This window comes from Petaurus breviceps, unplaced genomic scaffold (assembly GCF_028583685.1).
Source record: "Petaurus breviceps papuanus isolate PSGF00001 unplaced genomic scaffold, PetGlider_PUasm1.0 90881, whole genome shotgun sequence".
Taxonomy (NCBI): Eukaryota; Metazoa; Chordata; class Mammalia; order Diprotodontia; family Petauridae; genus Petaurus; species Petaurus breviceps.
The window spans coordinates 2,293,541-2,319,618 of NW_027187369.1; the positions used below are offsets into that span (position 1 = coordinate 2,293,541).

Below are 26,078 nucleotides of genomic sequence, written 5' to 3' on the forward strand. Positions count from 1 at the left end.
CACACACACACACACACACACACACACACACACACACACACACACACCCTTTTTCCATTTATGTTGCTTTCACAGCTGGAGTTTTTTAGACCTTGTCTTGAAGTACAGTATGAGCAAAGTGATTCCTCCATAAGTGGCCAGTACATAATTCTTTCTGCCATGAAGGGTGTATGAATTGAAGTATTTCTTAAAATCAGTGAATTGATACTGACTGTCATATTCTGGACCTGCCATAACTGAAAGCCCAACCGCAGAAGCCGCTGCAGCCGCTGCCCTTCACTGCCCACTCTTCATAATTTCTTGAAAGCACAGTTATATTCCATTGACCTCATGTACAACTTGTTGATTCTTAACTTATGTCAAGTTTCAACAACCTTGCTTATCCAGTTTTTTAGACTGCAGGTAATTAGTAAAGAAGGGAAAGATGGAAGGACATCTACAGCTGAGAAGACAGAAAAAGTATGAAACTTTTTAGAATGGTTTCCATTAGAAATGTCTGCAAAATGCACTTGTCTTAGGCCTCTTTCTGTCATCAAAATAAGGTGAATGTGATAATACTGTATATTCATTTGAGCCTTTGATCTTGTTAGTGTGGGTATTTTCTTTAGCATTATAGAGCACAGCCCATGTGTCTTCTCATTCTGTTCTTCTCTCTGTTTTTTCCACAGTGTGGTATACCTAATATATTAGTGGCTGTTTGTAGATTTCTTTATTACATGGTTTGGTACCAGTGGATCATTAGCCATTTACTGGTCATGTATGATTTCTGTCATTTCTTTTTGGTAATATGTGATAGCTTATGGTGACAGAAATGCGTACTTCAGGTTTTTTTGTTTGTTTTTGGAGATTTATGGTTTACATTTATGCTACCAGACATTTTTTTCAAAATACTGTAGTTTGAGTTTCTATTACTTAAGTAGTAATATAATAATGAGATAAAAACATTTTAGCTTCCCTTATCTCTTCTGTATTCCTAGCTGATTGTATGATGATCTCTAAAGTAAATTACAACTCACATAATTTAGCTCTTTGTTAGTGCTATGTTTCTTTCTTGATCAGTGTTCTTCACTTTACCTTCAAGGCTTTTTTTTGTGATTCAGGACTCATGAAAGTGACCAGCATAGAAGGATTTGTGCAAGAAAGGGTTCAATCTTGAAGGCTATGTTGTGGAATCACAGATGAGTTCACAAGTGACTATCATCCACTTCTCTTTGCCTCCTTTTCAATTTTTTTCTTTCATATCATTTAGTTAGGTTGATTATAATTCTTCCAATATTACTTGATTAACAATGGAATTTGATTTTCCTTGATTTCCTTGAACTTTCAAGTGATGTTTGGTGGCCATTTGCCTACATGATCAGGGCAAGTAGGTATTTGTGCCTGCTAACACAGAATGAAGCTAATTTCATTTATTTTTGAATTGTCAATTTTGGGAGGAAGCCCCAACTGTGAATTTTTTATCTTTGAACTATGGTTTGAAATTGTAAAACTGCAAAATGAGTGAATCTTGATACTTTTTTTTTGTAGGAGTAGTGAAGAAGTTCTTACTGCAGAAGACTGTGAAAATGTGTACCATTTGGTTTATTCAGCCCACCGGCCAGTTGCAGTAGCAGCAGGAGAATTTCTTTATAAAAAGTAAGTCAGGTTTAGGTTTCTCTGTGTAACTTTCATAACATTTACATTTTTGTATGTCTTAACTTAAAAATCCTAAGCAGAATAGTGTTTCACTTAAATGTTATTTAAGTCATATTACTTTTCTCCATATTTAATATTACTTAAAAAAACCAAGGTTGTATCACTTTCAGTGCTGTTTTTTAAAAAATGATAAACTCAATTGATTTGGTGTGGAAACAAAAATTACAGCTCTTCTAGCTCTCTGGCTTCATTTAAATGTGAAGAAATGGAGGCCCAGGGAATGAAGTGACTCCTCCCCATCACATAGGTAGTTAGTGCCCGTAGCCTCTGATTCCCAATTCAGTGCGCTTTCTACCTCTGAACCAGGAGTGTGTTCATTGTTTTTATTTGCCTCTTAACATATTTCAGCAGACTGGTCTTTAGAATAAAGCGTATAGTGATATTGAACTGATTTATTTCTGTCTAGTTATTTCTTTTCTGTATCACTGACTTAATGGAAGCTTTACAAAATTTCCCTGATCAGGTTTAAGCCTTTTATTTTCTTGTAGTATAATATCAGCAGAAGTTTAGGAATTGGTAGGCAGTTAAAGCTCATTCTGGAGTCAGGAAGACTTGAGTTCAATTCTGGCTCCAGCCTCTTAGTAGTTTTTTGACTGTGGGAAAATCACTTATCCTTTATCTGTCTCAGTTTTCTTCAGTTGTAAAATGGAGATAACCTTACCTTCCAGCATTGTTGGGAGGATCACGTGAGGTATTTATAAAGCACTTAGCACAGTACCTCTCCCATAGTAAGCACTTATTAAATGCTTCTTCTTTTAACTTGTGTGATTTTTCACTTGTTTTTATTTGAGGGGGTAGGAGTGGGAAGTATGTGAATATATAGTGGAATTCAACTATCACTGAGCATATTTTGTGGGAAATTAGTGTGGTTGTTTTCAGAAAGAACTTAAAACTAAAGAAATTTTTATGAGCTTCAATATTATCCTCATGAAGTTTTTTTACTTGAATTACATAGAAAATTTTTAAAATTTTTAATATATTAGATTGTAGTACCATCATCTCATAATTTTAATTTGATTTTTGCTTGTTTTTTTGAAACAAAACTGTATTATCCATAGAAATGTACTGCTGAGTGCAAGTTTGTAGGCTTTTTTTTTTTCCCCAAACTGAATTAACTTTTTTCTTTTTTTTTGTCAGGGAATGTGACTTAGGTGAGTTTGAAAAAGATTAGTGTAGTACCTTTAGGCTAAAAGCCTTTATTTGGTGAATTGAAAGACCTGAAATTTCCTCTCCCAAAAACATGGTTCATTTTATAAAGTTGAAAAGTTTTAAAGGATTTTGATGGAGAATGAAATAAAAATAGTCTACTTACTAAACATGGAGGGAATAACGCAGTCCAAATTATGGACCAAGAGAATGTTTGTCTTTTCTTAAATTGTTAGTCGTAATGAATTTAGAAAACATCTTTTTTAAATTTGGAAAATTCTTTGTTTTTCAAGTAGTAAATAGTTTGCTTGGTTATAGGCTTTTTAGTCGCAGAGATCCTGAAGAAGATGGAATACTCAAAAGAAGGGGAAGACAGAGCCCTAACGCAAACCTGGTCAAGACATTGGTATTTTTCTTTTTAGAAAGTGAGGTTAGTTCACATTTTTACACTCTGTTCAACATTTTCATTGCTACTTTTAAAAGATCATTTTGATAGATTTTTCCTCTGGTAGAACAGGCTCAATTTGAATTAAAGCCATTTAATGTATTTGTAATTTATTGTAGAAATGATATGCTGTGTCACTGCATTTTTTTCATTGATGATCACTATATTTTAATGAAAATAGAGTGAGTCTGCCTTCTTCCTTATGGGTATAGCCTTCTCCTCTAGCTTTGTGACAAGCACAATAGCAAGCAGGAATGACAGGTGACAGGTCCAGATATTACCTATTCACAGACCATCAACATGTTCCACATACCAAATATATCTTGTTGACTTTGATTTGGCTTAGATGTCCGTGGTTGTTGAAGTCATCAGTGGTTGCTTATCTTGTTAGTTTTACGAAAATTAAATGAGGCATTATACATGAAAAGACTTTTAAAAGAACCGCTGTGCAGATATATGATTATTTATCCTGTCCCTGCTGATTATAACTTAATCCACATTTATGTTAATGAAGTTATCCAGGAAATTTATGGCTAACCCAATACTGTAATCTACTGTATTTAAAATTTTTTTTTAACTTTTCTATGTCTTTGAACATTGGCTTTTATTAGACAAAAAGATGAAATAAAATTATTATTGAATTAGTGATGGTGACTCTGGAGTGCCCCAAACTGAGACCCTTCTTTCTGATCTTGAAAAAGCATGAAGATCAATTTTTATTTGAAGTTCTAATGTGCTGTATCATCTTCCAGTTGTTTTACAAATCCTTATTATGTTTTTTAATTAAATATAGTGTACTCAGTGGAATTTCTTACAAACCAGTGCACAATTTATGAGCAAATTAATATCTTAGTTTACCTCTTCATAGTAAACATATGAAGTCACCGAATCAGTTTTATTTTAGTATGTAAGTGATAGTTTTTTAATTTATAGGGAGATATGATACTTTTTTTTTCTAGTTGCAGTTCTGTAGTCAGAATGTTCTCATTGGAAAGAGACATTATATACCTTCTTGTTTCAGTCTCCTCATTTATCAGGTGGGAAAATTGAAGGGTGGATACAAATCCTACTTTTTGGTTACATTTCAAGTAATAATATGATAAACTTTCTTTTTCTATTAACCTGTCATTTATGAAGTATTCCATTTTAAAAATAGATTTTTATTGATGACTCATGCTTTACTTCACCTAGACTTCATACTGTATTTCAAATTCCTCTTCTCCCCCTTTCCTGAGAGCCATCCCTTTTAATAAAGACATTTTTAAAAGACGGAATATTCAGAAAAAAATTTAGAAAATATTTGTCATAATCTGAGAGTATACCCTACTTTCCACACATGTGTGTCATCCACCTATGCAAATGAGTTAGGGGTGGACAGAGAAGAACCCTTCTCATATTTCTTCCTTGTTCTCTGTAATTTTGCTGCATGAATCTTTGATTGTGGTTCTTTCTGTTTACATTGGTGTAATCATTGTGTATATAATTTTTTAATATTGTAATTCATGTTGCATCATTTCATTTAAATTTTTCCATGCTTCTCTGTATTCATCATATTTTTATGGCACAGTAATATTTTACTCCATATATGTATAACAGTTTCTTAGCCATTTAAAAAGTGTCCAAATTTCTTTTCCATAAAGCTTAGCACATGTCATTACCAGGAGCCATTTCAGAGTTTGCTGTGATTTCAGGTCATGATCCAACTAGATAAAATTACCTGCAGTTTTCCCTTTCTGTTTTGTGCTAATCCTTTCTTCTTTGTAAATCCTAACCTTTTGTTTGGTGGCAAGGAGTAGCAAGTAGTCCCTTCAAAGGATATAATGTGAAGCAGTTAAGTTTTTAACTAAGAACATACTCATTTTCATTGCAGTTGCATGAACATGCAGCATACCTTGTGGATAGCATGTGGGACTGTGCTACAGAGCTGCTGAAGGACTGGGAATGTATGAATAGTTTGCTGTTGGAAGAACCACTCAGTGGAGAGGAACGTAAGGAAGTTTTAACTATAGTCTTTCGAGACTTAAAATTAGATCTCTGGCTTAATCAGGCTTGGTTTGCAAATAGTTCATATAGTATGCTAATAGTCATAATTCTAATTTTACATAAAGAAATGATTACATTAAATAATTTCAGATGATGTGTGTTTATGCGCACATGGGTGTGTGGTTTCCCAATAGTCTTCTTAAAACTGCATTGAGATTTTTGGGACATCTATCTATCTATCTATCTATCTATCTATCTATCTATCTATCTATCTATCTATCTATCTGTCTGTCTGTCTGTCTGTCTGTCTGTCTGTCTGTCTGTCTGTCTGTATCTCTCTATCCATCTCTCTCCCTCTCTCCCCCTCTCTATCATGTGTGTGCATGTGTGTGTGTGTATTGTAGGATGGAGCTACTGGGAACATTGTTCAAGGTAAACTTCATCTGAAAAGAATGAGTCTCCTAAAACCTGGTTTATAGATAGGAGAGCCAGTTATAGAATAAAGACTTGAAGTAATCTGGTGGTAGAATTGATTAAATCTTTTTCATTTGCAGCATTAACCGACAGACAGGAGAGTGCACTTATTGAAATAATGCTCTGTACCATTCGACAAGCTGCCGAATGCCATCCTCCTGTGGGAAGAGGGACAGGAAAAAGGGTATGACTCTACTGAAGATCTTGAGATATGGAAGTTTTCTTTTCAAACATTATGAATTTGCTTTCTAACATGTCTTTTATTTTCATTATTTCATTTTTTCAGTTGAATTGAGGCATAAATAATTTGAATTTATAAGCTAAATAGATGTTTTTTAATTTTGTCTAAGGTTAAGTTTGATGTTTCTGTTGATTTCTTATGGTCTAGTTCCCTTGTCATATTAATGTTTATTTTAGGTTTATCCTCTGTTGATTTCAGTTTGGCTGTTACAAAAACAACTCAGCATTTTTGTACTCTAGCTCTCATTATCTTTAATATATTATTACAGAGTTCACATATAGATTTGTATTTCCTATACATGATTTTAGAAGAAGACTCCAGTAAAGTAAAAATATAATCCCTGGTTTCAGTTTTATTCTTGTTTTTCAAAGGTAGATATGTGTGTGGGGGGGGCATGTTATTGGGTAGGATGTGTTGGTTTTGCTTCCTAAATTTTTAGAGAAATACAACCCTCATGGCCAGAGTTGAAGGAGGTTGGGGTGGAATAAATAAGGAAAAATGATTTTCTTGTACTTTGCTTGATTTTCCAGATTTTTAGTATAAATAGCCTCCTCATGTAGACTATGCTTAATATATAGCAACAGTAGTTATCCTTTTCAGTTGATAAATTTGAATACTATGATGTTTAATAGCAGATAAGTATAATTTAGAATTTGTGTTTGTATTTTTTAGATTTTGCCACTTAGTGTACTTAATGTGTCATCTGAATTTAGGTTCTGACAGCAAAAGAGAAAAAGACCCAACTAGATGATAGAACAAGAATTACTGAACTGTTTGCAGTAGCCCTTCCTCAGTTGTTAGCAAAAGTAAGTAAAAAATCTTATCTCGGTATTTACTACTGACTGTCACTTGGAAACTATTTGTGTGTAATTACTTTAAAAATATACTATTTTACAAATATACTGTTGCTGATAATGCTTACTTAACAGTGCTATTATTTTCTCACTGATTTATTTTTTTAATTTCAAAGTACTCTATAGATGCAGAAAAGGTGACTAACTTGTTACAGTTGCCTCAGTACTTTGATTTGGAAATCTATACGACTGGCCGATTAGAGAAGGTAAGATGGTAGCTACATATATAGTGTTAAAACTTAAAATGATGACTGTTCCATTAGATTGTATAGTTTTATGTTCAAATTTATGTTCAGATACAAGTTAATAACTTATGTGCCTATGTAAGTGCCACAATTCATAATAAAATTCTGTAGTAATTTGTGAAGACAGAATCAGGAAATCTTCCCCACTTTCATTTCCTGATATATTATTACAACAAAAATTTTCTCCATAAAATAGTCTATTTTAGGAATAGGTAGTATCACTTTTAATATTTACTCAGTGTTTGTTATTTATAAATTCTATAGAACTGACATAAAATAAACATGCATTAAATGCTGTTTTTTCTACTTTAAATTCTTTTCCAGTCTCTTCATTCACAAAGTGACTACTTTTTTTATATTTATATTATATTTTTAGTTTTATATCGCAGCTTATTTGCTTATAAAAGAATGGTCATGAAGGTTACAAATATGGGTTTGTTCTTTAAACTATTTTGGTTTTCAGTTTCCTTGTACAGCCTTGGTATGAAGGTATGCTGTTGGCTACAAGAGCCAGGACAGTGTGGTATGGCTACTAACTCTCACACTCTGAGCTTTCTTGATTTTCATTAGTGTTGTGTCTTTCTCTTATTATGGTAGACACTGTTTAGGTATCTTTGTTTTGCTGACAAATGTAAATTCACTTTTTTGCAGCATTTGGATGCCTTATTGCGACAAATCCGGGATATTGTAGAGAAGCACACAGATACGGATGTTTTGGAAGCTTGTTCTAAAACATATCACGCGCTCTGTAATGAAGAGTTCACCATATTTAACAGAGTAGATATTGCAAGAAGTCAGTTAATAGATGAATTGGCAGATAAGTTTAATCGACTCCTTGAAGATTTTCTGCAAGAGGTATTTGTCCTTTTTGCCCATGGGGCTACTCCTCAGTATTCCATGAACTTAGATTATAATTACTTGTTCAGTAGAATTGTGGTCAAATTTTCATTTTCGATACTTGCCATACTGCTTATTATTCTTCTGCCAAAATAGAGGCCCCTAATATTGTTCATATTTTTAAAGTTTATAATGATTTTATCTGAATCTATGGAAAGCGAGTAAATCAGAACTTGGAACTAGATCTAGGCAAAAATAGAAGTATTAGTTGACAGGTTGTTGATGAACTTCTTGTTGTGGAACAGCTTCACGTAGTTTGTTAAAATGACCTGGAGCCGAAGAAGAAAGCTAAGGCTAAAGGCTAACAAAGTGGGGGAAAAAAGAGGATCAAAGACTAGTTTGTAGCACTGATCCAGATGGATGAGATGATGATGAGAATAATAGTTTACATTTGTATATATCAGCTTAAAGTTTACCAAATATTTCATATAATCATCTCAACCTTATGAGGTAATGCAGGATTGGAGATAAGCACTCGTCTCATTAAGTCAACAAGACTTTACCAAGCACCTACCATGTTTCAGGCTTGTTGGTGACACAACAAAAAGTCCCTGCTGTCAAGGAACTCACCATGTATTTGGGTAGACAACATGCAAACTAAATGTACAAACAAGGCATGTAGGATAACTTAGTGAGCCTAGCATTGAGGAGGCCTGGGAAAGGCTTCTTGCAAGTAAGATTTTTAGGAGAGAAACCAAGGAAGTCAAGAAGTGGAGGGTGAGATTTCTAGGCCTAGAGGTTAGCTAGTAGAAAGGGTATGTACATACAAGGTGAAATCTTCTTCAGGGAATCCATTCTGTTGCTACCATAGTGTCAGGTTAGAAGCTGTAGTAAGTTGGAAGAGGCATTTGTTTATCATAGGGAGATGCAACATGTTACTCTACAAATGGCAAGGAGACAGAATAGTACAATGGTACAATAATATTCCATTATATTCATCTAGCATCATTTTTAGTGATTACCCCATCATTGGGTACCTATTTTGTTTCTGCTTCTTTTATTCCTACAGAATGCTACAGTTTTTAGTATGTTTTAGTATACTTTTTGGTATGTTTTTCAACTGTATTCCCTTAGAATGAAATCCTGCCCTGGCATTGTTCAAATCCCACCATAGTTACTTAATAGTTTTTTGACCTTGGTTCTTTTTCTCTCCCTTTGCCTTGGCTTCTTCATATGTGAAATGAGCTCAGCCTGTGATTATATTATATCCTGTGATTCTTTTTCAGGCATATTTTAGAGGAAAACATAGTTTGTTTACTCTTTTAGTTGTAGTTTGGACTAGATGGCCTCTGAGCTCTCTTACATCTTGTCAATTCTATGACGTGTTTATTATCTTGGATATATCCACATATATGAGGCAGTATGATTTGGTGTATAGAACTTGTACTCAGCAAGACTTATGTTCAATCCATCCTCTCTAAGCCTGAATTTGCTCATTTACAAAATGGTATTACTGGTTCCTATAATAACTACTTCATGAGATTGTTAGGCTCAGATATTATGTATGTAAAGCACTTTTCAAACTACAGGAACATATTGTCATTTTTGCTGTTTATTGTTACTATTTTATTTATAGAAATTGCACAGTTGAAAAAGACATTTTTCTACTTAAAATGACCAGTCCTTCGGTTTTACCTCCTTTGTCTTTACTATAATAATTATATAACCCCAGTTTTCAATTAAATGACCCATGTGATGTTCAGTTTAATGTTTTATAGATTATCCTTTTGCATTCTATTCTTATACAATACAGTGTGTTTATAGTTTTTAAGTTATTAAAATATATTGATGCACTAGTTTGGAATTCTTAAATTGAATCACCATTTTTATTTATATAAAGCAAATTTTTTGTAAGAGAAATCAGATTTTTTAAACTAGAATATCAGAATTTTAGAGTAATTTCTGCTTCATTAGATATAACAGGAATGTATGATTTTAAAATGACAAGCACATGTTAAATGAATCAGAGACAAATCCCTTTTTCCTTCAGTGGATCCCACCCCCCCAAAGAAAGAAGGAAAAAGAAAAAATCTCTTTTAAAGCAAGAGCAATCAAGCAAAACCAGTTCTCCCATTGGCCATGTCCACAAAAATAATTTTGCTTAACCAGTACTCTGAGTCCATTACCTCTGTTAGGCATTGGGTTGTTGCATTGATTAAAGTTCATAAGTCTTTTCAAAGTGTCTTTACATTATTGTTTATCATATACCTTTTTCTCCTGGTTCTACTCACTTAACATTGTATCAGTTCATAACAGTTTTCATAACTTTTCATAACAGTTCATAACTTTTCAAAAAGTTTTCCCAGATTTTTCTCAAGCTGTTTCCTTGATCATTTCTTTAGTATCATTGTGTTTCATCATATCTATATACCCTAACTTATTTACCATTTTCCTAATTGATAGTTTATTGACCATTAAAAAAAAGACTACACCTGAAACGTTTTTGTTTAATTTTTGTGGAAGAAGCCACTGGATTTAGAGTTTCTTAACTTCTCAGCCTTAGTTTCCTCATCTTAACATGGGAATGATAATAGCTAACATGCATTTCTTTACAGTTTGCAAATTTAATCCTTATTTCTCTGTAGGAGTACTATTGTCCTGTCTTTTAATTTGAGTTGCCTGGACTTGCCACATAGCTAACAGATATTTGACACAGGTCTTCCTGCTCCACCCCCTCCCACTTCTTACTCTTTCCACTAAGCCACATTACCTTTCAGTTTCAAATAAGATAGTGCTTTATAAGCTCGAATACCTGGCAGCTGTTTATTACATCAGGGCAGCTCATGGCACAGTGGATAGTGCCAGGTCTGGAGACTCAGCTTCCTGAGTTCAAATCCAGTCTTAGATACATACTAGCTGTGTGGTCCTGGGCAAGTCTTTTAACCTTGTTTGCTTTAGTTTTCTCATCTGTCAAATGAGTTGGAGAAGGAAATGGCAAATATCTCTAGTATCTCTGCCAAGAAGCCTCTGGGGATTCACTAAGAGTCAGACACAAAATGACTTAACATCAGTTTATTACAACATTTAAATTTTTATTTAATGCATTTTCTCTTTTTACATGAATTTAGCCCTTATTTTCCTTGAGAATTTCTTGTGATATGCATTTGGTACTTTTTGCTGTAGTGTTTTCTTTATTGCTCCTCCCTTGGTGTTCCACTTCAACTACTTTATAAGCCTGACTTCCTTCTCCATTTACTTCTCCCTTTCTGTTTTTCATTAACATTGGAAAAAAGAGAATGTCCATCCATTTATTTCTCTCCCCACTCCTCCTTTATTTGTAATGTATCTGTAATATAACAGTTGTTTTGTCCTGTTTGCTATGTCTCTAAAATGGTTGCAAGCCTTGAAATAGGAATGAAAATTGTAGATATTCTGTTCCTGTTGCCCATCTTATACTTTCCCTGTCTTAAAGGTGGTGTTTTTGTTTTGACCAGCTAGGACTTTTCCTCTAGTGATTTGTAGTGTCTAACATTATAAAACTACTATTAATAGGGGGAAGAACCCGATGAGGATGATGCATATCAGGTCCTGTCAACATTAAAAAGGATCACTGCTTTTCACAAGTAAGTGTTCCCTTTTATGATCGATTTTTCTTGGCCCCAGAGTGTAGAACCAGTGGTTGGAAGCTTCAGTGAAGCAGATTTCTGTTCACTTTTAAGGAGTTTTCTAATGATTATTACTTTCTCAGATTGAAACAGGCAGCTTTGGTAGGGAGGTAGAAAGATACCTTGGTTATAAAATGTTATTAATGACTGCTTCTCAGATGATTGCCTGTTAAAGATATTGTAGATTTTGTTTTATCTGAAGAGTTAGTAAAAGACCCGTATAATTCCTAACACTCTAATTTCTTTCACATTGTAGATTTAGCTATGTTATTCTTGGAGAAATTTCTTGAGGTTGAAAAACCTTATAATTATCCTTATAGTTTAGCATCCTTCAATATACTAATACTTAAATTTTGAATCGAAAAACTATTGAAATGATTTCAAAATGCTACAAGCAAATCATACTTTAAAAATAGCTTTGAGGGGAATTTTTTATTTGGATCTGTTTCTTGTTTTTGTGGGGGCTGGGGACTTATTGCTATTAATCTAACAATAAGTATTCCATTAGCAGTAATGTTCCAAATTAAAGTGATTAAATTTGACTTTTTAATAACTTGGAGTTTTCATAATTTCTTCCAGTACCCATGATCTTTCAAGATGGGATTTGTTTGGTTGTAATTACAAGTTATTGAAAACTGGTATTGAAAATGGAGACATGCCTGAACAGGTTTGTATTTAAAAGTTGTGTTTATAAGTTGGATCCTAGAAACATTTGACTTTTCATTCCTAACTTTTTGTTGTTTGTTTTTATAGATTGTTATTCATGCATTGCAGTGTACTCACTATGTAATCCTTTGGCAGCTAGCAAAAATTACTGAAAGCAGCTCCACCAAGGTATGTGTTAATAACCTTATGCTATTCAGTAGTTAAATGTTAGTACAGATAGTATAGAGATCTCTTGAAAAAGGACGAGTTATTTGAATGGCCTCTTTTGCCCTATTTGCTATACACACTTGCCTAAATGTAATTAAGTCCTTCCCTCTCTAGTCAATTTAAAATACTTTTCATGTGATCATTGAAATTTGTTTTATGTCCAGACAAAATTTTTCTTATTTTAAATTTATAAATCATGCTTGGCTATTTAATATAGATGCAATGAACATTTCAGCATGTATTACTTGAAGAATAAAAGAAAAACCATTGAATTGAGTAGCCAAAAAGTGAATTATGTCTGTTGCAAGTCACTTCATCTCCCTGAGCCTGTTTGTTCATCATTAAAATGAGTATATTATATTAGATGTAATTTTTTTAATGCTCTCATTTTTTGCTGGGGTTGACTTTTAAGAAGACTGTCGAGTTTCCCAGTAAGTGAGAGTAAAATTTAGTCTTCATAGTTAAATGAATTGGAGAGGTAAATTATAGAGTCTTTGACTTCTTAAAACAAATCAGGTAGAAAATCCTCAATGAGTTTTCCTACAATTTTGGTTTTTATAAAGTCCACTTTTATTTCATAAGTTAACAGTTTTGTGCGTAATGAAAATCTTTCTAATTTAGCTCATCAACATTCCTTTAAGAAAAAAGGAATTAATATAGAGGAAATTATTACTACTGCTCATTTTTAATAGTCAACCCTAATTTATACTGGGCTGTGTTGCCATATACAATCATAGAAGCCTTTCCATACTACTGAATTCTGGAGTACTAGAGAATACTGTCTAGAATACTAGAATACTAGAATCTGAGGGTTTATTTCTGTTTGATAAAAATCTGTCATGTATGATAACTTTTTTCATGTCTTCTTTTACAATGAAGAATGATTGATCAAAAGAAGGCTGTTGTTTTTCTAAATGAATATTAGTTAACCATTTGTTATTTTGATAGTATGGCACTTGCATTTTTTCTTTTGTATCTTGATTCTTATAGAGTAATGTGTGGAAATGTCTATGGGAATGGTTTTTGAGAAGGCAAGATTCAAAATAGACACTTGATTTTCAGTTGTCATAAATTATTTTGTAGGAGGACCTACTTCGTTTAAAGAAACAAATGAGGGTGTTCTGTCAGATTTGTCAGCATTACCTGACCAATGTGAATACTGCTGTTAAAGAACAGGTTAGTTTTCTTCATTTTGTAAGTAATGGTAATGTTTGGATAGTTATTTAAGCTACCACATATTGTTTGGTAGGGATTTAGAAAGCGGACTATAATTTTGAAATAAAATTTATTTTATAATGCAGAACTCAAATTACTCAAATCATTAGGCTTGAATATGATATAATTGAGGGTGCAGTTAGAGTGAATTTGCTCTGATATTTGCCCTTATTAGTCCATCTTCTTTGAGAATACAGCTAACATGCATTTCACAGCATAGAAACTGATTTTAAGAGTTTGTTGGCAAGTAATTTTCTTGGAATTTTGAAAGCATATGATCATATAAACCATGTCCTTGAAGTATAGTTATACTTATACAACCCGAACCATTATATGTCACAGTGTTTTTATGAGGAGATTTGTTGAGAGATTCTAGGAACTCCTTATTGTTTGCTATGTTAGATTGGAGTTCCCCAAAGTTCACACACATTTATAGTGATTTTTTTGGTCCAGGAACCAGAGTTCTACTAGAATGGGGATTGGAAGTAACAGGTGAGATACTCCATCTGGTAGAAAGTTTTTAGCTCTGCTGTAGATTCCTGTTCCTTACCCCCTTTAATAAAATCTTATATTGCCCTTCCAAATCACTCTCTCTTCCACACCCTATAAAGACCAAGTCTCATATCTGGGTCTTTAGGTATATAAAATTTTTAAGTAAGAGGAGATTGGATACCTTGAAGAGTTTGAAGATGGTCACCCTTGGGACAATATGGAAAATGGAATGGGTGTTCCCAAGCAGCAGCCAGAGGGGATTGTCAGGGATAGAGAAATCCCAAGCAGTGGCTGTGGGGGCCTCCTCATTGAGATAACTTTTGCCAAGTTTTAATATTGCATATTTAAGGGATTTATGATGTCGATTAAAAACGCAAGTGAGGATTTGATCCCATTGTTTCTTTGAGGATCCTGTTGATCCTTCAAAAGTACTGCAAGAATAAAATGATTTTCTACATTGAGACCAGCTAGGAAGTTAAAAACAAAACATTACTATCTCCTCTTTTCCTTCAGCCATCTAGACTCTGGAACTTGTCCCAGAGTTTGATAAAATCCATTGTGCTGCTTAGTTATAATTAGCCTTGTGATGATCCTCCTCCCTCAATCCCTAGTCACCTTGAATAGAGAGGAGGAAAGTGTTATGGCCTTTTGATGGAATCTCTAGGAGCTTTTGTTAATTAGGTTGTTGACTACTCTCTTACCTTCTAATGGAAATAATTTGGCTATTTCTCATTAACCAACTTAACATCATTCTTGTAGGATCCAAACAGTTAACAAAATGCTGTCATCCTGTCTTTCCATGAGCTTATTTTGGGGAACCTATATAACAGACTAAGAGACTACTTGTTTTTTTAACTGGCATACTGATATTTAATGATGAAGTTTCAGATATTGCCAAAATAAATTCCTTATTAATTTCTTATCATTCAAGTACATTTTAAGTTGATTGCACAAAATTATGAAATACTTTGAATTCCTGTACTTAAATTTTTTTTTTGATGTCAGGGTTCAGTGACTACATATTTCTAACAAGAATATGTAATATATTAGCACCCACACTAGAAATACCTCAAGAATAACCTTGAGCAAGTTACTTAACCCCGTAATATAACCTGTTCTTAGCAGCATCAGAATTTTCTCCTACTTTAAACATGCAATTTTGATGTGTTTTTCTTTTAATAAATGGAAGTGGCTTGGATTTTCCTTTCTAGCATTATAATTTCTGAAAAGTAGGTCTCTGAAACTGCAAAGTGAATTTGGATCCTTTTTTATTTGAATAGACTATTCATGTTCAAGAATTAGTTGACCCAAACTTTGTATCCTTGGTACACACAATATGACTCTCTTCTGTTGACTTTACCAATTATTTTGCTTATTGTTTTCCTGTAATGAAAACATTCCCCATGATTATCCCATATGATTCTTATATGACCTTCTGGAAATGTATTGATGTGGTGACTTAAGATAGTTATATTTGATTCATACTGTATTCTGGATACAATTTTCTGTTAAGAGTGATCTCTGGGGGCGGCCTGGTGGCTCAGCGAGTAAGAGCACTGGCTCCAGTGTCGGGATGACCTGGATCAAATCCGGGCTCAGATACTCAGCACCACATCCAGAAATAACTGACTGTGTAACCTTGAGCAAGTTACTTAACCCCGATTACTTTAAAAAAAAAAAAGAGTGATCTCTGGTGGTATCCTATTTTTTTTTTTATTACTCTTTAAATCCTCCATTCTTCCCCATTGGATACCTCTCTCTATCATGTAACTTTATCTGTTCTCACTGTTTCTCCACTGAAATACCAGGGAGGTAGGGTCGGTAACTCAGTCTCCCCTTTCCCATTTACCTTATTACTGCTGTCACCAAAGTTCTACTATATTCAGCATGCCCATTGATTCTAATTGCTACCTCCCTAAACCTTCTTAGCCAGTAATTTATAATGATGTTAATGATATTTACTATCTAGTGGAAGTTGTAATATATTATGCAAGATTGTGCCTGAATATTATGCTAGTGTCTTCCCTGTATCTTCATTCATCATCTCTATAGCTTGTACACAGTTATTTTCATGTCATCTTCCACCTTCGACTGTGAACTCCTTGAGTACAGGTGCTGTCTGTTGCTTTTCTTTGTATGCCCGGCACTTAGCATAGCCCCTGCACCTTTAAGCCCTTAATACATGCTTATTGACAGTCTGACTGAAATTGAGAGAGGGAAGTATTTGAAATTGGAAAGACTAACTTTTCCAGTCATTTTTCCAGTGCTATTGCTCACCTTTAATATTACGTGTTTTTGCAAAACCGAAGTATGTTGGTTGTATGTCACATTTAATTGCAGTGTACTGATATTTGCTAACATTTGGTAGTTGTCAGTTCTTTAAATTGTTTAAATTTGAGAAATGCCTAAAAGCAGCCGTACAGAGATAAATTTTTTTTTCCAATATCTCAGAAAAGTTTTCAAAGTAACTTTCATATTGTTTTGGGAATTTTGTGTTGGGGAATAAAAATTTGTTAGAAATGTTGATTTATAAAATTTTTAATTCTTTTATTCAGGCCTTCACTATTTTGTGTGATGTGTTGATGATCTCCAGCCATCAGATTATGTCAGGAGGACGTGACATGTTAGAGCCTCTAGTTTACACTCCTGATTCTTCATTGCAATCTGAATTGCTCAGCTTTATTCTGGATCATGTCTTCATTGACCAGGATGATGATAACAATAGCGCAGGTAATCATAATATAAGTTCAGGTAAAGGTATACTAATTGAAGATTTTAAACTACATTAAAAAAAAATAACTCAGAATACATATTGCTCAAATGCTCTAAGTTTTCATTAAGGCCTTTTACTTATCTAGGTGCTTAAAGATTTCATAATTTCCAATAAAATAATATAGTACTAATGCATCATTATTTCTGAAAAAAAAAAAAAACCTTTTTTCTAGATCCCTTTTAAAATATACCTCTTGATATTATAAATAGACTTCAAATTAATTTTCTGAATTGGTTTCATAGCTATTCTACAGAATAGCCAAGGTAGTACAAAATGTTCTGGGGAAGACATTATGCCAGATTTTTCTGTATTTAACTAAGATTTCATAGACAATTTGATTTTCTCTTACAGCATTTTCAAGTAAAGGTAATATGATGATTTTCCTATTTCTCACATTTTTTATGTTAGGCTCTGCTTAAAACTTAATACCAGTATATTTGTAAACATATGTACCTATAAATTATTGTAATCTGGAATCTAAAGATATAGGATTGTTAATGTAGGTTAGAACTTTTTCATCACATAACAAATATAATTTATGATTTTCCCCAAAACATGTAATTATGAGGGATCACTTCCCTTATAAAGGAAGGTCATAGGGAGGTGTGTATATGTGTGTATCTGTTTTCAGTTTTTTGAAATACTATACATACATACATACAAATACATTTGAGATACATTAGGACATCTGGAACTAAACAAAGATGTTTAGAGTAACATCCTTTACTGTGGATTTTCAAAGTTAGAAAGGACCTCAGAGATCATCTTGTCATGAAATTCAAATCACAAAATCACCATATTGGTAAGGGATCTTGAAGGTTATCTAGTCTAACTCATATAATTCAGTGAAGTTCTATATACTTGACTCATTGTGGAGCTCCTTGTGGCTGTTGATCCCTTAGTTTAGGTACCATTTTAACAAGCTCTTTTTTTTTTCTCATCCCATAGTAGATTAAAAGTCTCAAATTAGAAAGAGGAAGTAGAGAGAGGCAAGTACTGCTCCTTAGGCATGCTACCATCATTGAGAATGCAGTTTATCAGCATGGGAGGAGATGAAAATTCTACAGAAATCAGATAGGGACCAAAAAGAGCAATTTGCGATGATTTTGCATAGGGACAAATCATCTTAAATATTTGACTCCAGCCCTAATCATTGTTTTCCAGCATAGTACAATAATTGGTGCCTATAATGGTGATCTTGAATCATCACAAAGCTAAATTATATTCCTTATATTTTGTTTGTAAGATATGTATAAAAAAAGTAGTTAAAGAGCAGACTGCAGCCCCTCTTTATTTTGGGAGTTGGTCATTTAGAGCTGGTATCTCATGGCCCAACCTTCAGATAAGCCTTTGTAATTAAGGCTGGTCCTGATGGGGGAACCATTCTTAAAGGCTTTCTGGCTTATTAGGATCTGTGAGTCTCTTTCAGCACGGCTTGAGAATCGTGACTTACCTCCATGTGACAATGAGACATACGAGGACTTGAGTAGAGGAGTGGATTTGAACTTAACTGTTGGGGAAAATTCTCTGTCTCTTTTCCAGCAGATTTTTAAGAATCTTGTACTCAAAAGAGTTTTCTTAAATCCCCCTCTTTTCGAACAGATGTTTTTCAGTGTTAGCTTAAATCACCGTATTGAATAAGTAGCTAAAAAATTCTCCTAGTTTTAATACTTAGGACTTTTTTCAGATGGACAGCAGGATGATGAAGCTAGTAAAATTGAAGCACTGCACAAGCGGAGAAATTTACTTGCAGCTTTTTGTAAACTAATTGTATATACTGTGGTGGAAATGAATACAGCTGCGGATATTTTCAAGCAGTATATGAAGGTAAATATGAACATTTGTAAGAGAATATTTTTCTGATTTGGAGAATGTACCACTTGATTCAGGAAGCCTACCTTGATCCTTTCCCTGGCCCAGACTCTTCCCTCATTGTTGTGCTAGAATTGACTTGCCATGTGATAATTAGTAAATACATGATAGCATTTCATGGAAAAGATATTTGGCATTTGTTTTTTGCTTGAAAGCAATTTGGGTTTTTATTTTGTAAGATTGTAGAGCTTATTGTTAGTATTGTCAGTATTTTGGAGGCTGGTGTGCTGTCTTGCAGGCCCAGAAACTCATTTTTATCTTATTACCCAGGGGTGATCAGGTACTAGGGGAATAATTTATGCTAACCAAATTCACAAGAGGGATTTATAAACCAGAATGCCAATTTATTAATTTACCGTGGGAGATACATTGCAACCAGAATACTAATTCTCAATACCCAGGGTACCCCAAGCTAGCTGGGAAACCAAATTACCAATTTAGATGGTTACATTGTAAGTATGGAATCAATGCAAAGGGAATTGGATAGTGTTATGAGGTACTTTAGGCTGTAATAAAGCGTAGATTATTTCTGTTCTCCAATTGAGTATGCCTTTCTATTGATCAGAATTTTCTTTTTTACCAGATAGTGTTTCTTCACCCTGGACAGGGTGTATGAATATTTTATTCCTACTCCTTTTTCCAGATTTCAGATTGATAAACAACATTTAAATTAATCACAGACCATCAGCTGACCTTGGATTATAAAGTACTTCCATGCGTATCTTTACAACAAGCCTTTCTGGGTAGAGGACATTATTTGTTCCCATTTAGTAGTGAGGAGTTCGAGACTGGGAATTTGTGGCTTTCCCAAAACCACAGAACTAATTAGTGGCAAAGCCAGCATGAGAATACAATTCTTCTGATGTCCACCCCAGCTTTCTTTCTACTATCCTTTACTGTCTGTCTACCAATCACAAATGTTTCTTTATGATGTAAAGTTCACTTAGTGCATGCAAATTTCTTTTCTAGTATTACAATGATTATGGAGATATTATAAAAGAAACAATGAGTAAAACAAGGCAGATAGACAAAATCCAGTGTGCAAAGACGCTTATTCTCAGTTTACAGCAGGTAAGAATGAATAATTTTAAGTATTTAATTATTGATTCTTTCAGAATTCATTGTTTAATATTCAAACCAAGAAGCCTTTCTTTTTTCCTAAATAAATCACATGCCTATTTGCCTCTTGTATAGATAAAGAAAAAATTCAGAACAGCAATAACCCCTTCTGATTTGATAGCTGTGGATATAATTAATGTGCTGGACTTTGTTTCATCTTTTTATATTCGTATTCATTAGGTTCATAATTGTGTTGAAACCACCAGGAAATAATTTTGCCTTGGCTTAACTCAAAAGATCTAAAGAGCATAACTGACGCCAGCTTAAAGTGCTTCTTTATTAATTTGTACAATATTAAATATTTATTACAGATTAGGTATAGAAGTGTTTATACTAACTATTAATATTAGCAACCCAAAAAAACCCCAAATGTTTTCTTTGATTCCAAACAGCTGTTCAACGAAATGATACAAGAAAATGGGTATAATTTTGACAGATCATCACCAACATTCAGTGGTATTAAAGAACTTGCCCGACGTTTTGCTTTAACTTTTGGACTTGATCAGTTGAAAACAAGAGAAGCCATCGCCATGTTACACAAGTAATTTCCCAATATTTTACTTGAATTCAACTAATCATAATGGCTGACATTAATTTAATACCTTAAGGTTTTTAAGCGTACATATACTTGTTTGTTCCTTATGACAAACCTGTGAGGGTAGGGAGTTCAAGTATAACTCTTATTTTATGGATTTTAAAAATGAGGCTCAGAGATGGGAAAGTGACTTGCCCAGTGTCATGGAGTTAGTAAGTGGTAGAGCTGGGACAAGAATCCTGGCTCCTTGGCCTCAGATCCAGTGCTATTTCCACTGTTCTATGCTCTATATATTGCAGGTGTTTTTAAAATTAGCATTTGAGTCTTTTTCAGAATTGAGAAAATTGTTGGGCTGATATATGGACTATATGTGACCATATGGACTTGTCTTCTAACATAAATTCTCCATTCTTAGGATAAAAAAATAGATCTAGTGATACCTCAGTTAGTGAATGTGGAAATCAAGGTCCTTTATAAGATAAACCACACACCAAATCTTCATAATCCCAGGAAATAGGAATATTCATGCATTCGTGTAGGACAACAAATATCTTTCTGTACAATTTCCATTTCTTCTTAGTTGAAGGTAAAGAGTGCTGATCATAGGCAATGTTGGGTAATATGGGAAGTTTCTTTTGTGCCCTCAGCAGCCTTTCTTGTAACTTATTTTTCATCCCATTGTAATTATGTCCACTTATTTCTTCTGATCCCTTTTTGCCTTAGTAAAATAGTATATGATGTGATATCAGTTGTATTATATTGATTGAGCAATTCTCAATAATTTATCTAACCTAGGTATAGATACTTCTGTTTTATCTCTGTTTACCTACTTGTACTTTTACCTCTACGTAATGGAAGACTTTGCCCATATCTCTCTCTCTCCAATTAAAAGAATTTTAGAAATTACAAAGTAGGTCAGGTAATATTCTTTATTTGGCAAGAGTCCCCTGCAATTACTGATAAAAAGTACTCTCTCCCATTCCCAAAACAGTAAGCTTGCATTCATTGTCAGGCAGCCTATCTTACCTTCAGACCTTTCATTTCCAGCTACAAGTCAAGGCACCTTTCCTAATCTAAACTCTTTTCCTATCTTTGCCCATGAATTCCCAAATCTGTACCTTTTGTGTTACTTTTCCTTTAGCGACCCTGGGCCTCTTCTCCTCTCCTACCCTCTTAGACTATATTGTGCTTCTTTTTATCTTAATAAAGTTACTGCTGGTGTGTCTAATTGGAGTACATCCTCTTTCTTAATTTGAAGTATTGCTGTACTCCCAGGTATCACTCCAGACCTTGTGGAAGTCCAGTTACACTGTTATTGAACTTCTCGTTCATTTTGTTACTGCCTTTTTTGTCCCTTCTTTACCTAAACTTCAATTAATGGTTTGATCGTTAAAAGAGTACGTTTCTCCAGCTGACCTAACTGCTTTATTTTGCTTTGAATTTGTGATTTCATCAGGGTGGCTACTCTTGAGACCAGTGTAGATTGCAACCTTATCATGCATATGCTGCCTTTTTCAGTGATTCTTGTGCATATCCTTCCTTAAATCCACTTACAGCTTCTGCAGGCTACCTTGTGGGTCATGGTGTGATACTATCCTAACATTCTTCTAATGTAGAATGTTCAGTTGCTTTGGGTTAGTCCATTACTTAGGATTTGGGTTCTTCCTGGGTGAGAAGTAAAGAACATCCCAGAAGTGACGTAATTATACCATATCTATATTGCTTTTAGCAAAGATAGAATTATCCTGGCCAATGAATCAAGAAATAAAATAATTGCTCTTTCTGACTTGACACTGTTTTTCTTTCATCTGCTTCTTATTTCTATATGTGAATGTATAGACACCAACATAAATACATTCTATCTATCTTGTTAGTGGAAAAATTATCCAGATGCATTTCTTCCACTCTATAACATCACATATGAATGACACTCTTCTAGATATTCATTGTGTCCTTTTCTTTCTAGGGATGGGATAGAATTTGCATTTAAGGAACCTAATCCACAAGGTGAAAGCCATCCACCTTTAAATTTGGCATTTCTTGATATTTTGAGTGAATTTTCTTCTAAACTTCTTCGACAAGATAAAAGAACAGTGTAAGTATTTAATACCCATTCTCCAACTAAAATATTTTATTTTGGGCATTCAAAAGCAACATTTCTGTATTTTATGCTTAATTCCAGGATTGCATTAAGGTTTAATATGTTCTAATAACAGTAATCATAGGAATGTTCCTAGCTTATAACTGCTGGAACTGTATTTTGGAACAATATTATCCATTAAGAATATTGCTGATGTTTTTAAATAAGACTATAACGTTTACTTGCTTAGTGTCCCTGTTTAAAATGTTGAGAGAGTTATTCAGAGAGCTTCTAGTTTAGCTTCATATGATATATTGAAATAGTATCAAGTAAATTTTCAAGTAAATTTCAAGTAAAATTCACTCCTGGTTTGGAGGGGGAAGGGGCTATGTCAGTTACATGCACTAATTTAGAGAGACTTTGTGGACAACCTGGATGAAGTGCAATATCTTTTTTTTTTTTTTTTTTTTTTGCTTTTTGGAGGGGGGAAGGTAGGGCAGTTGGGGTAAAGTGACTTAGTGACTTGCCTAAGGTCACATAGCTAGTTTTGTGTTAAGTGTCTGAGGCCGGATTTGAACTCAGGTCCTCCTGACTCCAGGGCCAGTGCTCTATTTACTGTGCCACCTAGCTACCCCAAGTGCGGTATCTTCTATGATTTATCCTTTCTTTCACCTGGAAAAGAGACTATGATATTGATCTGAGAATCAAACACACAGTATTGTCATATTAAAGTCTCAAGTGATGACTTTTAGAGCCCTTCTACTACATACATGAAAGAGAAGATGTGGGCAATCCTTTACAGTATCCATACAGCTGAAGTGATGACTATTTTTCTTTGGTACTGTACTATCCTACTGGAAAAATGGTTAAAGTAAATTTAGAAATCTTAGTAACACTGGACACAATAGACTATATCTTATACACCCCAAATTGAACCAAATCACTTAAACTTGGTCTTTGAGTTTTTCAACTAAGAGGAATAATTATGCCTTGTATAACAAAACATTGAAGTAACTAAATGGTTAACATTGCCTTTTGGGGGGGGGGGGAAATGATAGTAAATTAGAAAAGGATTAGGTGTTTGGTGCATGTGTGCATATATATGTGCATGTTTATTTTAACACAGAAGAGTAGTCTTAGAGAAAACTTTATGAAGGTAAATGTGACTATAGGAAAGGATTTTATAATAAAGATTTTACAGTTGAAAAGTAAACTGTGGTGCCAAATACTTAGCAAGCTCCCTCCATCTCTACTTATTCTAAGCCACTAGGATTATGTGATAATGTATGTATTTTATTTGAATAGAAAACCATTTCTAACCATTATTATTTCTCTTTAAGGTATGTTTATCTAGAAAAGTTCATGACTTTTCAGATGTCACTCCGAAGAGAAGATGTGTGGCTTCCTTTGATGTCTTACAGGAATTCTTTATTAGCTGGAGGGGATGATGACACCATGTCCGTCATCAGTGGAATTAGCAGTCGGGGATCAACTGTGAGGAATAAAAAAACAAAGCCAGCAACAGGAAAACGAAAATTACCTGAAGGTTAAGTATCCCTCCTTCTTCTCTTATTATCCATGAAGACATTTACAGCCTCAGTGTGAAAACATTACTTTTTTTAGTTAAAGGTGTGTTTCAGTATTGATTGGACAAATCTACTGTTTTATAAAAGTATCCATTTGGAATGGTTTTTCGAAAATTAGCTTGTTCCAACTGACTTCTCCAATAATCTGAATGGAAATTCATGTCTTCTAGTCCATGAATCCCTTCATACTATGTATAGCATAGTACTGCCTATATATGTGTCATGAAATGTTAATCTGTGTAGATTTGTTGACTTCTTAGTTTTTTAGTTAATATTCTGCATATTAATCTAATCATTTTGCACATGAAATTTGAACTAAGTGTTCTTAGATAATTTATTTTACAGATGAGGGGACTAAAGCTTAAATAGGTGGAGTGACTTGCCCCAGGATGACACAGCCAATACCTGTCAGGCCAGGAGTTTAACCTAAATCTTCAAGTCCCGCCCCTACTCCTCACTGTACCATACTGACATTTATTGCTGGAAAATGAATGAATCTTGTGATTTGGAGGTTTAGACTGTAGGCATCTTCTACTTTTTAGATGAAGCCTACTTATAGAACTTGCCTAATTAATTACATCTGTCTAGGATTGGGCAGCTAGCAAATAATGACAAGAAAAATGAAATATAATGTGATTCTTCATAAGGAATGAAGCAGTGAAAAATGGGTACTGATCTCCTAGAAACTTGCTTGAGAGTCTGTAGAATTCATTTTCTCTCAGTATACCTCTTCTCTTTAAAATGGGTTACTGTTAACTTCTGATAATGGAGAACAGTGACCTAAACAATCCAAATCCCATTTCTCTGTGACTTTGGAAAAATGTTCATTCAATAAAGTGGTTTTTAATCTGTCACAGTGCTTTGTGTTGGGGAAGCCAATTGATTGTGCCAATTTTTCCATTTGATATTTCTGATCAGTGTCTCCTTAGAGCACTGTACAGTTCGTTGACCTACAATAGTCTAGATCAATGGCATTCCTGAAGTTTACATTTTCTATAGTAATAGACAAGGTATTGATTGAGATCTGCCTTTATTTTGATAGCAGATAGCAGATTTTAAGGTTAAGATAATAGACATTCATATTTTACATATTTAGCATTATTTAATATTGAGAGAAAAGTCGGGGCGGCCAGTAAGCACAGTGAGTAAGAGCACCGGCTCCAGTGTCGGGATGACCTGGGGATCAAATCCGAGCTCAAATACTTAGCACCCACCCAGAAATACCTGGCCGTATAACCTTAAGCAAGTTACTTAACCCTAGTTGCTTAGGGGTGGTGTAGCAGCAAGCACCCCGGCGTCCTCAGGGTTTGCTGCTACCACAGGTTCTTGGATCTGCTTTGTTAAAGGAAAGCAACTCAAAATGGGTTAACAAGCTTACTTTAATCAGTCAGACATATATCGTTTACCTTGTTCAGGGGAAAAAGGTCAGCACCCCGAACTTCAAAGCATACAGGCAGAGTTATCAAGACAGAAACAGATCAAGTAGACAGATCTCCAAACTGTCCAACCATTATTACATCCATACCCAGTCAACATCTGGGTTTCCACATCTGGGTTTTTCAAAGCCGGGGGACTCCCAACAATGGCTTCCCAGAATTCAGATCAAATCACAGAACACTTCTCAAAGTGAGTCCCAAAACAAAGCTACACATCAGGGCTTATATAGCCTTCTCCTGGCTCAGAAAATATAACAACCTTATTGACCCACTGGCCAATCAAAAAGTATCTACTGAAAAACAAGCCTCCCTCCCCAGGCTTCTGGTGCACTTTAGCCTAGGGGCAGGGAAGATCTTCCAAATTTGCATTCCCATTACAGGTGGCCAGGTGGCTCATTGAGTAAGAGCACCAGCTCCAGTGTCAGGATGACCTGGGGATCAAATCCGGGCTCATGTACTTAGTACCACACCCAGAAATAACTGGCCATGTAACCTTGAGCAAGTTACTCAAT

The 26,078-nt window shown here is 34.3% G+C and overlaps 1 protein-coding gene and 1 pseudogene across 2 annotated transcripts in view; one reads left to right on the plus strand and one right to left on the minus strand.

Moving 5' to 3' along the window:
* The window catches only part of LOC138150639 (ATP synthase membrane subunit K, mitochondrial pseudogene), a 947-nt pseudogene extending 25 nt beyond the window's left edge, over positions 1 to 922 (minus strand).
* STAG2 (STAG2 cohesin complex component) overlaps positions 1 to 26,078 on the plus strand; it is a 135,771-nt gene that overhangs the window by 89,680 nt on the left and 20,013 nt on the right. For both annotated transcript variants that reach the window (XM_069074037.1, XM_069074036.1), the window contains exons 13-29: positions 1,528 to 1,635; positions 3,160 to 3,271; positions 5,157 to 5,274; positions 5,824 to 5,927; positions 6,698 to 6,790; positions 6,955 to 7,044; positions 7,735 to 7,938; positions 11,473 to 11,543; positions 12,165 to 12,252; positions 12,339 to 12,419; positions 13,542 to 13,634; positions 16,721 to 16,895; positions 18,626 to 18,765; positions 19,780 to 19,881; positions 20,322 to 20,470; positions 22,431 to 22,559; positions 23,885 to 24,090. In XM_069074037.1, the coding sequence (XP_068930138.1) occupies positions 1,528 to 1,635; positions 3,160 to 3,271; positions 5,157 to 5,274; positions 5,824 to 5,927; positions 6,698 to 6,790; positions 6,955 to 7,044; positions 7,735 to 7,938; positions 11,473 to 11,543; positions 12,165 to 12,252; positions 12,339 to 12,419; positions 13,542 to 13,634; positions 16,721 to 16,895; positions 18,626 to 18,765; positions 19,780 to 19,881; positions 20,322 to 20,470; positions 22,431 to 22,559; positions 23,885 to 24,090 (2,063 nt within the window). The remainder of the gene's footprint in view (positions 1 to 1,527; positions 1,636 to 3,159; positions 3,272 to 5,156; positions 5,275 to 5,823; positions 5,928 to 6,697; positions 6,791 to 6,954; positions 7,045 to 7,734; positions 7,939 to 11,472; positions 11,544 to 12,164; positions 12,253 to 12,338; positions 12,420 to 13,541; positions 13,635 to 16,720; positions 16,896 to 18,625; positions 18,766 to 19,779; positions 19,882 to 20,321; positions 20,471 to 22,430; positions 22,560 to 23,884; positions 24,091 to 26,078) is intronic.